Here is an 18,482-nt window from a genome sequence, read left to right on the forward strand (position 1 = left end):
CATAAAATTACCAATCCTAAAGTCTGAATGTCTATTTTTAGGACCACACAAACATGATTTTTTTTATCCTATGATTTAAACAAATTTATTAATGAATTTATATATAAATTTGAATATATATATATATATATATATATATAAAAATTAAAGATGACATGAGGATTATTACTGAATAAATAACAGAAATATTTGTATTTAATTTAATCAAATAAAAAATATAAATTTTAAAATATTTTTTCATTTTTAGAAAATATTTAACATTTTCTTTATGCAATTTTAATTTTTTTTGTCATGAGATTGCCTTTAATCCAAAGTGCCACAAATATTACACACACAACAAAATACACCAAAATTTATTTTGATCAATAACTATAAATATTACATATGCACAATTAGACAGAGATGGATGGAAGGAAATGGACAGAAATATTCACCGTAGAAGATAACTCCACCATAATGAACAAGTGAAGCAATGAGAAACACATATTGCCACTCCTCCCGCGTCTACAGAGAGAAACACACAGGACAAGAGTGTATGTTCATGTGTGTGTATAGAGATATCTATGTATGCATGTGTCACCATAACATTTCAGATAATGTATGTGCAAGTGTATATTCAGATAATATGTGCAACCTAACCCTAATGTGAGAGAAATAAGAGCAAGAAGAGAAGGGACGATGTGCATGAACAAAATGTGATGGCCAGGAACAGAAAAGAGAAGAGAATGAGAAAAGGAGCGGTTATATATTGACTGGAAACCAGAGAGATTGGAAATGACACATGATCTCTATAAATGTTATAAGGAAAAGCATGAGCTTTTTAAACACAAAGAGGAGCAGACTGTCAGCACATCCAGCACAGCACACTCTCTTCTCCTCTGAGTCTATGGCTTACGGTCAATACCTTGTTCTTGGTCATGGCACCAACGATCAGAGGGCACACCATGCCCGAGAGCGTGCCCACGCCGTTAGAGATGCCCATCAGAATACTGGCGTAGCGAGGAGCGATGTCCAAATGATTTACATTGAACCCTGAAGGTTGAAAAGAAAAGAGCGAAAAAATTGGGGTTGGGAAGATTTTTTTATGTTTTCAAAAGAAATACATGGCTGCATTTATTTGATCAAAAATACAGTAAAAAAAATGTAAATATTATTCCAATTTAAAATAATTGTTTTCTATTTGAATATATTCTAAACTGTAATTTATTCCTGTGATCAAAGCTGAATTTTCAGCATCATTACTCCAGTCTTCAGTGTCACATGATCCTTCAGAAATCATTCTAATATGATGATTTGATGCTCAAGAAACATTTCTGATTATTATCAATGCTGAAAACTGTTCTGATGCTGCATATTTTTGTGGAAACCGTGATGCATTTTTTTTTTTTTTTGAAAAATAACAACAATAAAAAATTCCACCCAGAAAACATTTTTTTAACATTTTTTTTTATTAATAAATAAATCATTTAAATATTATTTTATAATAAATCCTATAATTTATTTGTTGTACAGCACTTTGGTTTCAACATCTGTTGTTTTTAAGTGTGCTTTATAAATTAATAAACTAAACTAATTTTAATAATTGTATTAATGAATTTATATATAAATTAAAATATATATACTGTATATATACAGTACCAGTCAAAAGTTTGGAAACATTACTATTTTTAATGCTTTTGCAAGAAGTCTCTTATGCTCATCAAGCCTGCAGTTAAAAAAAAAAAAAAAAAAAAAAAACAGTAATATTATGAAATATTATTACAATTTAAAATAATGGTTCTCTTTTTTAATATACTTTAAAATGTAATTTATTTTTGAGATGCAAAGCTGAATTTTCATCAGCAAGTACTCCAGTCTTTGGTGTCTTATGATCCTTCAGAAATCATTCTAATATGATGATTTGATACTCAGTTATTATCAATGATGGAAACAGTTGTGCTGTTTAATATATTTTTTTGGAATACTTTTTTCAGGATTCATTGATGAGTAAAACGTTAACAGCATTTATTCATAAAAACAGCATTTATTCAAAATAAAAACATTTCTAACAATATAAATCGTTACCATCACCTTTTATCAATTTAACGCATCCTTGTTGAATTAAAGTACTAATTTCTTTAAAAAAAAATAGTTATTGTTCCCAAACTTTTGAACGGTAGTGTATATTGTTACAAAAGATTTCTATTCTAAATAAATACAGTTCTTTTTAACTTTTTATTCATCAAATAATCCTGAAAAAAGTATCTCAGGTTATAAAAAAATATTAAGCAGCACAACTGTTTCCAACATTGATCATAAATCAGCATATTAGAATGATTTCTGAAGGATCATAAGACACCAAAGACTGGAGTACTTGCTGATGAAAATTCAGCTTTGCATCACAAAAATAAATTACATTTTAAAGTATATTAAAAAAGAGAACCATTATTTTAAATTGTAATAATATTTCATAATATTACTGGGTTTTTTTTGTTTTTTTTTGTTTTTAACTGCAGGCTTGATGAGCATAAGAGACTTCTTTCAAAAGCATTAAAAATAGTACTGTTTCCAAACTTTTGACTGGTACTGTATGTATATATATATATATATTCAGATTTGCTGCTCAAGAAACATTTCTGCTTATTATTAATGCTGTAAACAGTTCTGCTGCTGCATATTTTTGTGGAAATCGTGATGCAATTTGAAATAGAAATCTTTTTTGAACATTATAAATGTCTCTACTGTCACTTTTGATCAACTGAATGCATAATTTCTCGCTTTTGCAAGGCAATGCATGTTCTTACCTGAGATGGCAAAACCACTAAATCCAACAGCAAGGACAAGGAACGAGATGGCGACACCCTTCGTGTGAGAGAAACCCACCACCAGAAGAAACGTGGCCTCCATCCCGAAGCCTACACACACACACACACACACACAACTTCAGATGTCTCATTTATAGCAGCATCTGTGCACGCTATTGATTGAATAGATGAATGGATAAGCATATATGTATTATATAATGAATGGAGGCTTTACCTCCACAGTTCATGAGTTTCCTGACGTTCGTGGTGGTCATTAAGTTGTGTGTCCTCAGGTAGTCGGCCAGCTGTCCTCCGATCGGCACGATGATGGTCATCACCAGATGAGGAAGAGCGGAGACGATACCAACCTAAACACAGAGAACAGCCACGCGTTTCAACTATCAACTTCGGCTCAGATGTTTCTCCTGAAATAACAGACTAATCAAAATATTATTTTTTTAATGGTCATAAAAAATTTAAATAATTGTTCTTATTATATTAACAAAAAATAATAACAATATTATAATAATTATTATCATTATGAACATTTTAATCCATACTAAGCAAAATAACGATTATTATAACCCACACCAAGCAATTATTATAATACTACTGATTACTATTACGTTTATTGTTATTATCATATTATTAATAATAACAACTATGATTATTATTATTATTAACAAATATTATAACCCACACTAAGCAAAACAACTATTATTATTATAATGAATAATGAATAACCAACACTGACTAATCAAAATATTATTATTATTCAATGTTCATAAAAATATTTGTTGTTGTCACATTATTATTATTATTATTATGAAAAAGTATTATAGTCAGTGTTCATAATAAGAATAATAATCATATTTATTGTTTGAAATTGTATTATTATCATTATGAAGGCTGAATACACAACACTGACTAATCAAAATATGAACAATATTATGATTATTCTGGTCTGAGCACAGTCTGGGGTACGGCTGAGATCTCTTCTGAAACTCTAGGCTCTGATAGGAGAACTTCTCTCACCTTGCTGATCTCAAACTTAAACACCTCCTCGAAATACGCCGGCTGACTGATGAGCAGGAGGTAGAACGTCCAGCTCCGGCAGAAGTTGGCCACGATGATGGCGTAAACGGGCATCGACGTGAAAAAATGACGCCATGGAGTGTTAAATTTCTGCGTGAGAGGAGAAGAAGGAGAGAGTCCTGGTCCTCATGCTGCAGGAGTTTCTATCATCAGTGTTTCAACATGCGCTCGTGTGTGTTCGTACCATCAGTGGGTTCACGAGTCCTGCTGATTCCCCGATGGCTTCCTCGATGTACTTCCTCTCCTCCGCCGTGATGGTCGGATGAGCCGCCGGACTCTCGTAGGACACCAGAATCCAGAACAGATACCAGCAGATCCCAAAACTACCTGCAGCCAGAGAGATGGAGAGAAGAGAGAGAGAGAGAGAGAGAGAGAAGAGAGAAGAGAGAGATGGAGAGAAGAGAGAGATGGAGAGAAGAGAGACGGAGAGAAGAGAGACGGAGAAATGGAGAGAAGAGAGACGGAGAGAAGAGAGACGGAGAGAAGAGAGATGGAGAGAAGAGAGATGGAGAGAAGAGAGAGAGAGAGAGAAGAGAGAAGAGAGATGGAGAGAAGAGATGGAGAGAAGAGAGATGGAGAGAAGAGAGATGGAGAAAAGAGAGAGAGAGAGAGAGAAGAGAGAAGAGAGATGGAGAGAAGAGAGACGGAGAGAAGAGAGACGGAGAGATGGAGAGAAGAGAGACGGAGAGAAGAGAGAGATGGAGAGAAGAGAGACGGAGAGATGGAGAGAAGAGAGATGGAGAGAAGAGAGATGGAGAGAAGAGAGAAGAGAGAGAGAGAGAAGAGAGAGAAGAGAGATGGAGAGAAGAGAGACGGAGAGAAGAGAGAGATGGAGAGAAGAGAGAGATGGAGAGATGGAGAGAAGAGAGACGGAGAGATGGAGAGAAGAGAGAGATGGAGAGAAGAGAGATGGAGAGAAGAGAGATGGAGAGAAGAGAGAGAGAGAGAGAGAGAAGAGAGAGATGGAGAGAAGAGAGAGATGGAGAGAAGAGAGACGGAGAGAAGAGAGACGGAGAAATGGAGAGAAGAGAGACGGAGAGAAGAGAGACGGAGAGAAGAGAGATGGAGAGAAGAGAGATGGAGAGAAGAGAGAGAGAGAGAGAAGAGAGAAGAGAGATGGAGAGAAGAGATGGAGAGAAGAGAGATGGAGAGAAGAGAGATGGAGAAAAGAGAGAGAGAGAGAGAGAGAGAAGAGAGAAGAGAGATGGAGAGAAGAGAGACGGAGAGAAGAGAGACGGAGAGATGGAGAGAAGAGAGACGGAGAGAAGAGAGAGATGGAGAGAAGAGAGACGGAGAGATGGAGAGAAGAGAGATGGAGAGAAGAGAGATGGAGAGAAGAGAGATGGAGAGAAGAGAGAAGAGAGAGAGAGAGAAGAGAGAGAAGAGAGATGGAGAGAAGAGAGACGGAGAGAAGAGAGAGATGGAGAGAAGAGAGAGATGGAGAGAAGAGAGAGATGGAGAGAAGAGAGAGATGGAGAGGAGAGAGAGATGGAGAGAAGAGAGAGATGGAGAGGAGAGAAGAGAGAGATGGAGAGGAGAGAAGAGAGAGATGGAGAGGAGAGAGACGAAAAGAAGAGAGATGGAGAGAAGAGAGAGATGGAGAGAAGAGAGACGAAGAGAAGAGAGAGATGGAGAGAAGAGAGACGAAGAGAAGAGAGAGATGGAGAGAAGAGAGAAGATGGAGAGAAGAGAGAGATGAAGAGAAGAGAGAGATGGAGAGAAGAGAGAAGAGAGAGATGGAGAGAAGAGAGAGATGGAGAGAAGAGAGAAGATGGAGAGAAGAGAGAGATGGAGAGAAGAGAGAGATGGAGAGAAGAGAGAAGAGAGAGATGGAGAGAAGAGAGACGAAGAGAAGAGAGAGATGGAGAGAAGAGAGAGATGGAGAGAAGAGAGAAGAGAGAGATGGAGAGAAGAGAGACGAAGAGAAGAGAGAAATGGAGAGAAGAGAGAGATGGAGAGAAGAGAGAGATGGAGAGAAGAGAGAGATGGAGAGAAGAGAGAGATGGAGAGAAGAGAGATGGAGAGAAGAGAGACGGAGAGAAGAACTCTGAACACATGTACAACACCAACAGATGAGCATCATGCCCCAACATTAGTGAGTGTGTGTGTGTGTGTGTGTGTGTGTGTGTGTGTGTGTGTGTGTGTGTGTGTGTGTGTGTGTGTGTTTCTCACCATATACGTAGAAGACTGAGGGCCAGCCTGAATACTGAACCAGAATGCCAGCTAACGGCATGGCTATCACAGCGCCCGCGTATGAGCCTGAGAAACACAACAAATCACATATTCACTCTACATACATCTATGCAAACTATACATTCATTAATTCAAAAATATTAAATATTAAATGAAAATTATAATTATAAAAAATGTATAATAAAAAAACAATATTAATGATATTAATTATAATATTAATCATCATTTTCATATTTATTGTTACTTATAGTTAATATGAACAGTGAATAATCGGCGGGGGGGAATCCATTTTCCACAGACATTAAACTGCTGTTAAGCAAAAATAATGACCTCACCACAGAACGCTGTTGTGGCCAATCGGCTTCTTTCCAGCGGCGGGGCCCATTTGGCCCAGATCCCGTGGCATGCTGGGTAAGATACACCCTGAGCAGAAATGACAATAACAGTAGATGAAGTCATAAACGATAACCAGAGCAATATTGTGCTTCAGTCACACAATACCCAGATGAACATGCAGAGGTCATGTGACACGGTTGGGGAATGTTACTTTTAAAAGTAATACATCATATAATTTGTGTTTCTCATGGGAAAAACTAAGTTATGATATGATATATATATATATATATATATATATATATATATATATATATATATATATATATTTTTTTTTTTTTTTTTTTTTTTTTACCTCCACCAGCCCCTGTAGTATCCTCACAAAAATCACACAGCCGAAGTGCACCCGTGCTGCCGAGGGAATCATCATGTTCAGGATAGACGTGGACACGACTGCAAAGCCAAACACTCTGAGAAACAGAGAGAGAGAAACATCTACTGCATCAGCAGTGTGTGTGTGTGTGTGTGTGTGTGTGTGTGTTCTGTTCGCTGTGGTTTAAAGACTGCATGACTGACCGGTTGGCTGCAAACTTCTGACAGATAAAGCCTCCTGGAATCTGAGTGACAATATATCCCCAAAAAAATGATCCATGAATCATTCCTACAGTCTCTGGGTCCCAGGTGAACTGAGCTTTCTGAAACACACAAACTTTCTACACTTAATATAATCAACAAATTACAACATAATGCATAAAACAATACTGAAATCCTCCAATAACACGATTGCATTGCCATAAATTGTAATATTGCTTTTATTAATGAAATGCACCAAATGAATCGATGCATGCACTCAGCAAAAATAAAATAAAATGCAAAATAACTAGTTGAGTCATGTGACAATATTGTAGTGTAACACTGTTTATTGTTGCATGATGTTTTACATACTACTTCAGTATGCAATGAGGAAATACTGCACATGCAACACTGTTACTTTTAAAAGTAACACATTATAATTTACTCAATGCTCATGAAAAATAAGTCATGTTGCATTGCTGCAAGTACAAGCACACTTGCTTTTTCGTTTACCAGCAGTGTTGCTTTTAAAATGCATCAAAAAATCTAATGCTCTGCATCAAATATGATTGTATGCCAAACTCAAAGATTATGAGCAGAATCAGTCTTTATTTACAACATACACGTTAGGTGTCAGCGCCACCTATTGGTCAACATTTGTAAAGTGCTCTCTGTAAAGAGTAAAGTGTTGCTGAGATACAGCCTCTGTTTGATGTCTAATTCATTATACACAACGGTTTTCATATCTGAAAAGCTTTTAATATCATTTGAACAGCGTAATTGCAAGATTATCTGGACACAAAGATCTGAGGAACAACTATGGGGAGTTTGAAAATGTTTGACAAAATTGCAGAAAATCTAGTACAGTGGAAATTGTACATGAAACATAAACATGAAATTGTAAGCTGACGACATTAGCTATGCTTCCATCCACCTGGGTTTTTTTTTTTTGGGGGGGGGGGGGTGCATTTAGGGATATCGCATAAAAAACGCTGGAGGAGCATAAAGTCTAAAAGTGCGCATAAAAACAAAAGCACTCAATTGAGGTGGATAAATTTTTTTTTATCCGATTAGAAGACATGCACATAAAACACACTGCCTGGCCAAAAAATGTCACTGTTTGGATTTAAATAAGCAAAAGCTTAAGAGTCTATGATTGGATCATTATTGCAGTGATTATTATGTTTCTAACATGTTATATGTTTGGCAACAGTTCTTCTAACTCTAACTGATGGAGTGTGTAGCTTTTCATTTCTGAAACAACCATGTATGAAGAACATCATGTTCATATTCCAGGATGACAATGTCCAGATTCATCAGGCTCAGATTGTGAAAGAATGGTTGTGAAAAGCTTGAAGAATCATTTTCTCACATGAATCCAGAGCTTAAATTCATTGAAAGTGTTTGGGATGTGCTGGAGGAGACTTTACAGAGTGCTGGACTCTTGCATTGACAACACAAGATCTTGATGGAAACAACATCACAACATTTAGTAATGTATGATGGAAACACATTTACATAATAAATCCCTTGATGTGCAACAAAAAAACTCCCTTGACTTTGCCTCAACTGAGAATGTGATTGGATAACAGGACTAACCAGTGGACCAATCACATCACAGCATCTCAAATGTTGGTTTGGTCGTTCTGAAACATCTGAGCTGTGATCAGAATGATTTGGTTTAATTCCCTCTCAGAAGCGTCTTGCATGATTGCGTTCCCAAACACCAGCATCCGAACACAAGAGATCATGACAGCATTTAATGCATTTCCGCTCTGAAACGCAAGTCATTATGATGGAGGAATAAAGAGCCAGAGTGGCGTCACCGATTGCAGCAACTTCCATTTTTATTGCATATATTTTGCGCAAATTTCCCAGGAAGTGACAATTTTGTTCTCTTGAACACATTGGATGGAAACGCTGCTTTATTCGCACATGTTTTGTGTGATAGGCTATTCCAATTTTGCGCACAAGGTAAATGCGCAACTTTGAATGGAAATATAGTGAAACTTGAAAGGGCTGCGGTGAAAATAGTTCTGAATTTTGGTCGCACACAAAATCCAACTTACCACGACGTATGGCTTGCCTTCTCTATAGACGGTGTGGTTGTTCACCATGCTAACCACGGCCACACCGAGGTTACAGCGGATCCCGAAGGAGATGCAGAATCCCAGGCCTGACAGGATAGCGATGATGTAGCGTCGGGGAAGGCCGAAACACGTGCAGTCCACAACCGGAAGTTCCTTCTCCTCCTGGAGCTCAGGACGACCCTCCGCCGACAACTCAATCGTCTCGCCATTCTCCTGGCGCTTCTCTAGAACCCTGACAAACACACACACCAACACACATTATAAACTGTTTCATACACCACTAAAGCCTTGGGACGTCAGGATCAGCTGCCTGCGGGAAAGACAACTGAGAAAAATCTCTTTAATATCTCACTTCTTTCTCCCTGGACGGTAATGAGAGAGCTGGAGGCTTTTGCTGAAGACTCCTGAGAAACAAACCTTAATAAAGGCTTAAAATGTGCTCAGATTGATCAAGAAACCAGACTTCTTATAAGATATACTCTGAGCTGCTCCACACTCAATTATTATGGCTAAATTTAAGATTTTCTGGATGTATTTGAACAGCATGTACAATTTTTATCCATTTGGATTACACAGTTTTAGCACAGACTAATAAATGTAATGTGATGCGTCAGTCATACATAAATGAAAAGAGTAACAGGTCAGATTTCGGTAATAGCTCTAATAAACTGTTAAATATGCAATAACCAGGTTCATATTAATATTATCAATCAATAAAATCTCATACATTTTAACTAACTGAATATTGCTTGTTCCACACCTAGCCATGTCAACTGAATAAAATAAAAAAATTCACCATTAACACATTTATGCTGATTCTAAGAAATTTGATCGTTAATAATCAAATCAAATAGTTAATAATATGATTTTTTGAGTGCAGAAATCTTAAGTTTCATTTATGTATGACTGACTATGCATCACATTACGTTTATTAGTTTATGTATGATCAACTGTGTAATCCAAATGGATCGAAATTGTAAATGCAATTCAAATACATGCATCTTAAATGGAAGCATAAATATTTTTGAGTGCACATTAATAATTAATTTGCATACAGCAATAATTAATTTATAGCTCTAAACTCTTAAGGTATGACAATTTTTATACAGTATGCATCTGTTTGTGTTTGTGCTAAGGAGTTTTAGGAGAAACATGCTTTTAAAGACATTTTAATGCTGTGAATTCTCATTTATAATCGAGTTTCTGATGTTCACCGGTGCTCATAAAACAAAAATTAGAGGCAGTAGTAAAACGCTTCCCAGTTCACATTCCTAATGAACCGATGTGTCACATCTAATCCAGATTAAACACACAGTAACATGCTATGAGAGCAGCAGTTTCCTTCACAGAATCACATTAAATATTCATAAATATCTTCAGAAAAATCTGTGAGTGGTGTTTGACTGTACAAAACTCCCAGTTTGCATTCTTATGCACTATTCTATAGCGTTTTGTAGTATAAATAGTGTGAGTAGTGAGTTTTCCAAATAGAAAAAGTGCACTTTAAAAACCCGGATGATGCACTTAATAACTAAAAAAATGAAGAGTGGAATGTTGGACACGTCATGCACTCGACTGTCACAGCTTTAATTATGTAACGAAGGGGGAATGACCTTATAAAATTCATACACTACACAGTTTGAGTACATACAGTAGTGCACATTGTATGGTGACACATTTGGGACACAACTTTAGTGAAGTAACAGCACAATAATTCCCTCTATAAGACAAATGATTTGAGGACTTGTTCATGTTTGGAGGACAAACACTGCAGGAAGACACACACAATCACCGTTAGAGGTTTGGGCACATCAATAACCCTAAATATAAGCAGGAATAATAAACTTGACTTAAAGACCACAAAATTTCACATCAGACGTGTCAAAGATCTGGCCTTTGGCACAAGTATCTTTACAGTAGTGAACGTCCATGTGAATCTCTCATCACTGTTAAGCACAGACTCTTACCGTCAGGTTACAGCACCACTGCAGCTGATGAAATAATCATGTTCCTCAGAGCCTGAATTATTGATCAAACCTTCTATTTTAGTCTTTTTCTGCCTCTCTTCACCCTCCCCCTTCATCCATCCATTCTTCCTCTCTGTTCTCCTAAATCAGTTCATCCAGTTCCATATTTCACATCTACACTAAAAATACTTTGAAAGCATTTGCGCTCAGAAATTGCTAGTAAATTTCACAAATAATTTCAAAGAAACGCAAAGTAACACGATGATTTAAATATGAAACTTTGATGTAGAAAGACTGAAAGTGTTCAATTGTAGTAAAAAAATTATAATTGTGTACTCTTAAAGAGGTAAATAGAGATTTTGATGTATTTGAGGACAATTAGCATTTAAACCATTTACAAACAAAATAATCAGTTTAGGCTTAGTCATTCAGATGTGTAGCAGTACTATGGCAAATAAATTAAATTAAATTAAAAATAAGATGAAAATGAAAAGGCAACTGGAATGTTTAATCTGAAGCACTGTAATAAAAAACAAACTGAACAAAAAAAAAAAGACCTAAATAGTAAAGAAATGACAATAACACAACAAAAATGTAACTAAAATTAAAATGAACACTGAAAATATAAAAATAAAAGTTAATTGAAAAATATTAATAATACTACAAAACTATAAATAGTTTTATATAACTCTATGCAGAGGAACTATGCCTATTATTATTTTTATATTATTTTTCTTATTAATTTTGGATGGACAGAAATTCTCAATTCTTACACATTTCAGTGTTATTTCAGATTTACTAAATGTCACAAAAAACGAATTGACCTGTTGCTGGTCACTTTATGCATCAGTCCACGTCAGTTCTGGACAGTAAATCTGTCCAGAATAAGCTGCAAAGTGAACCAGACTTTCTGCTAGCGAGACACTTTTAATCTAACACTTCTTACGGCTTCAGTCCGCTGGAGGAGCGTGAGGTTAAGTGCTCTGCTTAAGGCTCGTACAGCACAAAACACACATGCACAGCATCATCAGAAGAGCAGACGGTAACATGTTTCTATCGCAGACGAGGAGGGTGTTTTGGCCAATATAATAACCTGTTGATCCCATTTGATCAGATTACAGAGGAATCCACACTCAAGCAAGAGAATTGAGCTTTTAAATGGCCGTTTATATGTAACAACATCCTCACATTGTGCAGGAAGAACTAACAGTTTAATGACACTGTCCAGTCCAGTAATAGCAGTCGTGACGTGGACGACCGTGATGACTTGTGGGAGAGAGAGAGAGAGAGAGAGAGAGCGAGCGAGAGAGGATTTAACTAGCAGCAGGTTAGTTGGAGATCTATTTCAGGACTGGATTTACACATTAAAGACCGCTCAAAATCCAGAGAAACAGAGAGAGAGAGAGAGAGAGAGAGAGAGAGAGAGAGAGAGAGAGAGAGAGAGAGAGAGAGAGAGAGAGAGAGAGAGAGAGATTGATTGTGTTTTTCCCAGTATGCTAATGTGACAGATCAATGAAAGTTGATTTGATCCTTACAAGTATAAACACTGATTAAATGAATAACATATTTATCATATATATCATTTAAATACGAAGACTTTTTGCCCTTAGGGATAAATAAAAGTACTTGTACTTCTGCAGGAAACTATAAATGCAGAAAAGCATCAAACGCCTTCAATATTACTGTAATTATTCCATTGACATTGAAGAATCGATTATAATATTAAATATTGAATGTCATTAAGTATTAATCGACACATTAATACTTAACCAGTGTTCATTACAAAACAATATTTAACAATTTACTGCTGAAACAAAAGTCTTGATTGCTTGTTTTGGAAAGCATTTCATATTTCGTTCATTATCTTTTTTGCTTTATCACAATATAGTTCTCTTTAATAAATCTTTTTCACTGAATTACAATCTAAAATCTATTACAGGTGCATTACAAGTGTTCTTTCGCACTACATAATGAATACTGTTTGGTTTTCCCATTTATAACAGGAACATTGTGAGGGAAGTATATAGCCTATTATTAATTTAAAATTATTGTATAATTAATCTCAGAAGCAAGTTTAGCTGCCAAAAAATAAAGTATAGTGAATATGTCGCAAAAAAACTGGGAGGATAAATGCAGAAAATCCTAAAAGTGCAGCTAGAATAATATAATAATGATAATAATTTGGTTCTTTACGGTTATCCGGACCACACCTATTTCTGAATTTTTTTAACAAAGTTTATTCAAAAACCACACCTATTTCTGGATAAATTATTTACGTGTGGTCCGGATAACTGTATAGTACCAATAATTTAATATAAAATGTGGACATTATGGTAACTAAAAATGCCATAGATACTGTAAAATATGCATTTAAATTCATTATAGGCTACATTAAGGTCAAATATGTCTATACAATTGAACAGTACTTCTCAGACTACTCAACAAAAAAAAATATATTATATTACCAGGGAGTGTTTTAAATGATCAGTACGCTTATATTTGTACCCTATCAAGTGTATTTTTCTAAATCTGGCCATCTTTACATGATGCAGAACGGAAGTGGTCACCTGACAGGTGAAATGTGACGACACAAACCGGACAAGGGTCGCTATTAATAGAGTCCAGTCGAGTTAATCTGGTCGCGTTAATAAAGTCACACACACATACACACTAGACAAACAACTACACAAACGAGTATCTCTTCAAATGTCTAATGTCACTGAAACAAGCATCAGAGCACTGAAAGAGAGACTTAAATCCTGTGTTTATCTTCTATATGACTGTATAGCGTGTTTGCGGTCCTGAACCTCAGGTCACATGCTATAATCCCACCATCTCCATCTCAACCTCTTATCTTTACAATATATGTTCTGATAAATATCAACTATTGGCTAAATCGTTTTGATCAGAATTAGACCTCATTCAGCTCTATTTTAATGCTTTAACTACGCAGAATTAGACATTCAACTGTTAATATGAACACATAAACCGGCTTAGACATTTCTTTAAAACTTTAATAAGTATTTTTTTTTTGCGTCTTACCGGTTTATTCTTCCAAGTGTCTTGGCCACTGCTGCTTTAAAGCGCTCAGGTCGGACCTCCATCCTCTACAACTCACTGCGGGACCGGGCGAGATCTGCGCGCTCCTGCTCTCACAAGCACTCACCCACCTACCCCCTTACACACACACACACACACATTCACACACACGCTAATACTCTCCCTCACACAGACACACGGGCGCGCATGCACCCATACACACACACACACATACATATGTGCTTTGTTTAATGTTAAAAGCATGCAATGTGACTTTGAATATCATTTAGTGCTCCAGCTTTGTAGCTTTAAAAGCAACGATGGATAATTCACCTCAGATCTTGAAATTAAACAAATAGAAACAAGAACGTTCAAACTGTGAACAAACAAGTGTATTCTTTGACAAAGATCGTTTTAGTAACTCAGTAGCCTATGTATTTTTAATAATGTTTAAATGGTGTAATATTTGTGAATTTGATGCTTATCCATTTTCTTGCTGCGAGACTCCGCCCACACGCTGTTCTGATTGGCTGTGGGTTTTGATTGATTTTGACGCATCTCGCAGTTCCGACGTAGTGTGGACTGACAAATTATTTGCTGGAATCTTATCGCATCGCGTCTGGTTAGGACACGGTGTGAGATTATCACTGCCACACTTTGTGTTTGTTGATCCAGCCGCGCAGAAAAATAGAAACCGTTTCTAAAATAGAATCATCGCGTGTCGCCGTCGCGGCTGGTTAGGATAAAAACTCTGATTAACATGGAAAAGACAGGCTACCTTTTATCGCGCGTCGCGTGTAGTTAGGACACGGTGTTACGATAACATTACAAAATTTAATTGTAAAAATCGTTGTAAATTTAAAAGAATAGAGTCCACACCACAACTATAACGATACACACAGGAACGATATGGGTGGAATTACTTTCAAAACGATTTTTTCCAGCCGATAATAGCCAATCAGAATCTCTCTTGCTTGAGCTTTTAAAGCAGCAAAATACATACCTGCAGTGTGCGCTTATAGGCTAATAAGTGTTTGTGTGGCTGCTAATATTATCATAGTTATCGTTTTTAGTGTGAAAGGGCCTTAATTCTATGAGAAAAATTAAGTCCACACCACAACGATAAAGACACAAAGAAAAAATATCGTTTTTACTGTAAAAAAATAAATAAAAAAATCCCCCTTATATGAACAATAAAAAACATTGACAGCCAATCAAAATCCATTCTGAGCGCGAGCATTTAAAGTGGCAGACAACAAAACTGGTGAGAATGCCTTATACATAATCATAATTCCACGTCCGGTGCCTCAAACATAATTCCTGGAATGACACTCCCAAAGGAATAGCGGTGGATCAATTCTTGGAGAAAAGCCAGGGGTACAAGACAATGAAACCAGCATTAGTGTCTAAACAACTTTATTTGTGAGTTGTATCAACGATATGTTGTTAGACTCAGAGAAACAGTTTGACTAGTTTAACTAGACACGCTGTGGTTGTGTTTTGGGGTTGTAATGAACATGGAGGTCTGGTGTCAATGTGTGTCACTGTCCAAGGTGCTGAAATGAGATTAGAGTAAATCTGTAAGAGTGAAGAGCCGGCGTGCTCACACGACTTAAACCCTCCCTCTGTGTGTGTGTGTGTGTGTGTGTGTGTGTCTGTGTGTGTGTCCCTAACTCTGGCATACACGCAAACTAGCTGTCTAATTTTAATCCACAAGGCAAATAAGATGCGAGACACACTTAGTGGACACAATATGCCACTACAAACAACTCAAGAACCCGAGCTGTGAATGCGCCAAATAGGACGGGATGTTTTGTTGGTCCTGGAACAACATTCCCATCAAACACACGGTACTTCGTCCTTTAACCCTGAAATCAACCCGAACAGGAGGTTTAACGTTGTCCCTAAAATGTGCTTGTCTGTCAGTGATGTTGATCCAGAGACATATTATTTCTGTTTAAAATATAGTCACTATTCCCTATTATTCCCAAACAACGATCATTTTACATTTACTGAGTAATCACAAGTAAACTAAACATTCCAATATTAGAGAACTGATCTAGGTCGTAACTGAAGCTAAAGGCCAATATTTTCTTTCAAAAAAATAATAAACAGCTAAACAAAGATGATAATTTTTTTTTTTTTGTAAAGAAAATGATACTTTTATTCAGAAACTACATATTAAATTGATGATATATAATAATTAAAAAAAAAATAGTACAGACTCCAAAGTGTTTAATGTTAGTGGATATTATCATCCACTGATAATTCATTTATTTCAAAATACATAAATGTTAATTTATACAACTTAGGCTATGTCAAATATTAATCTTGTGTTATCTGAGAATTGTGTTATTTCATGATGCCTAATGCATTAACTATTGTTAACCAAATGAACCTTAATGTGAAGTGTTACCAAATATTGTTTCCTACAAGAGCAGATGCAGCTGAGCCAAATTCTGTTCTGGTCATTTGAACTCTATTCCATTTGAATTCCATTCCATTCCAGTTCATGCTATTCAAATAATTACATTTTTAAAGAATAGAATAGAACTTTACAATCACAAAATCGTATATTCTGTATATTAATAGCAAAGGAAATAAATAGAATAGGACCGAAAACAACAGAACAGAAATGAATAGAATATAACAGACTACAGAGGACATCAGTGAACAATAGAATAGAATAGAACGTGTATCATTAAATCTTTAAAGAATGTTACATTCAGCACAATAACAGCAGCTCTGAGCTAAAATCTGAAGAGGATCAAGTGTAAATGTTTGCAGCAGAGGTTATAGAAGCCGTATAATGTGTCAGAGGTCACGTCACTTTTGCATACAGCTGTAAAATGAACCCTCTCTCTCTCTCTCTCTCTCTCTCTCTCACACACACACACACACACACGGGCTCAGATCCTGGGCTGAGTCCTCAGAGGCGGCGTTCGGGACAGAGAGAGCGAATGAAGGGGAGAACACACACACACACACACATGGGCTCAGAGGAAGCTCTTCTCCAGATCCTGAGCTGAGTCCTCAGAGGCGGCGTTCGGGACAGAGAGCGAGTGAAAGGGAGAACACACACACACACACAGGCTCAGAGGAAGCTCTTCTCCAGATCCTGGGCTGAGATGGTCCTCAGAGGCGGCGTTCGGGACAGAGAGAGCGAATGAAGGGGAGAACACACACACACACACACATGGGCTCAGAGGAAGCTCTTCTCCAGATCCTGAGATGGTCCTCAGAGGCGGCGTTCGGGACAGAGAGAGCGAGTGAAAGGGAGAACACACACACACACACACACACACACACACACACACGGGCTCAGAGGAAGCTCTTCTCCAGATCCTGGGCTGAGATGGTCCTCAGAGGCGGCGTTCGGGACAGAGAGAGCGAGTGAAAGGGAGAACACACACACACACACACACACACACACACGGGCTCAGAGGAAGCTCTTCTCCAGATCCTGGGCTGAGCTGAGTCCTCAGAGGCGGCGTTCGGGACAGAGAGAGCGAGTGAAAGGGAGAACACACACACACACACACACACGGGCTCAGAGGAAGCTCTTCTCCAGATCCTGGGCTGAGATGGTCCTCAGAGGCGGTGTTCGGGACAGAGAGAGCGAGTGAAAGGGAGACGCTCGCTGAGGTGGTGAAAGAGGAGGAGGAAGAGTGATTATTGAAGGAGTGTCGGAGAGAGATCCGTAACTCCCTCCTCCACCTTTCTCCATCCTCTGCTGCATCCATCCCTCCATCACATAACCAGAAAACACAGACGAGGACGAGCTGCTCAGATCCAGAGCGATATCTGACAGAGAACCACACAGATTATAACTCATCATTATGTGTGTATTATTAATTATGTGCATTATATATTATTAATCTACCTGGAGCTACTGAAAGAATAGTTAATGTACGCAAATAAACATTAAAAAGCACACACAACCTAGGTGAAATAATCATTTTAAAATTAGATTAACGTTTTATCTATACTTTGCAATAGAGAATCAATTCAAATGACATTTATTATGATAATTCTTTTTTATAATCTATAATCATATATATATTTTATAAGTTTTTTTAAGTGCTTGTTGCACTGTGACGGATTAGTGTCACCATCTAAAACGAGGTCTCTAAAAAGTCTAAGATTTGGAATAATGTATATGTTTTGTAATGTCACTGTGTGCTATGATTTTATTTTGTGTACTTTATATCAGGGATCTAAGTAGTGTGTGTGTGTGTGTGTGTGTGTACCAGATTCAAGCAGCTGAGTGTGTGAATAAATGTTTTTGTTGTAGAACTGGTTGTAGATGCAGTAAACCATAGCCATCAGCGTCAGAGTTCCTACAGCAGCAGCGATGAACACGGCCAGCTTGTTGTTGTTCATCGTCAAATGAGCATCTGTCAGTAGAA

The 18,482-nt window shown here is 37.1% G+C and overlaps 1 protein-coding gene across 3 annotated transcripts in view; it reads right to left on the reverse strand.

Annotated features, from left to right (window-relative positions):
• slc17a7b (solute carrier family 17 member 7b) overlaps positions 1-14,236 on the reverse strand; it is a 19,294-nt gene extending 5,058 nt beyond the window's left edge. For 2 of the 3 annotated variants that reach the window (XM_084103154.1, XM_084103153.1), the window contains exons 1-12: positions 14,077-14,232; positions 9,047-9,299; positions 6,981-7,099; positions 6,760-6,874; positions 6,407-6,494; positions 6,051-6,137; positions 4,063-4,205; positions 3,819-3,968; positions 3,019-3,151; positions 2,784-2,894; positions 905-1,032; positions 435-504 (exon numbers count right to left, since the gene is read on the reverse strand). In XM_084103154.1, coding sequence (XP_083959280.1) covers positions 435-504; positions 905-1,032; positions 2,784-2,894; positions 3,019-3,151; positions 3,819-3,968; positions 4,063-4,205; positions 6,051-6,137; positions 6,407-6,494; positions 6,760-6,874; positions 6,981-7,099; positions 9,047-9,299; positions 14,077-14,138 — 1,459 coding nt within the window. In that variant the 5' untranslated portion in view covers positions 14,139-14,232. Of the gene's footprint in view, positions 1-434; positions 505-904; positions 1,033-2,783; positions 2,895-3,018; positions 3,152-3,818; positions 3,969-4,062; positions 4,206-6,050; positions 6,138-6,406; positions 6,495-6,759; positions 6,875-6,980; positions 7,100-9,046; positions 9,300-14,076 lie in introns of all 3 variants that reach the window. The other variant, XM_084103152.1, reaches the window with a different exon arrangement.
• Between the last annotated feature and the right edge of the window lie 4,246 nt (positions 14,237-18,482).

This window comes from Abramis brama, assembly GCF_963993115.1.
Source record: "Abramis brama genome assembly, chromosome: 24".
NCBI classification, from domain to species: domain Eukaryota; kingdom Metazoa; phylum Chordata; class Actinopteri; order Cypriniformes; family Leuciscidae; genus Abramis; species Abramis brama.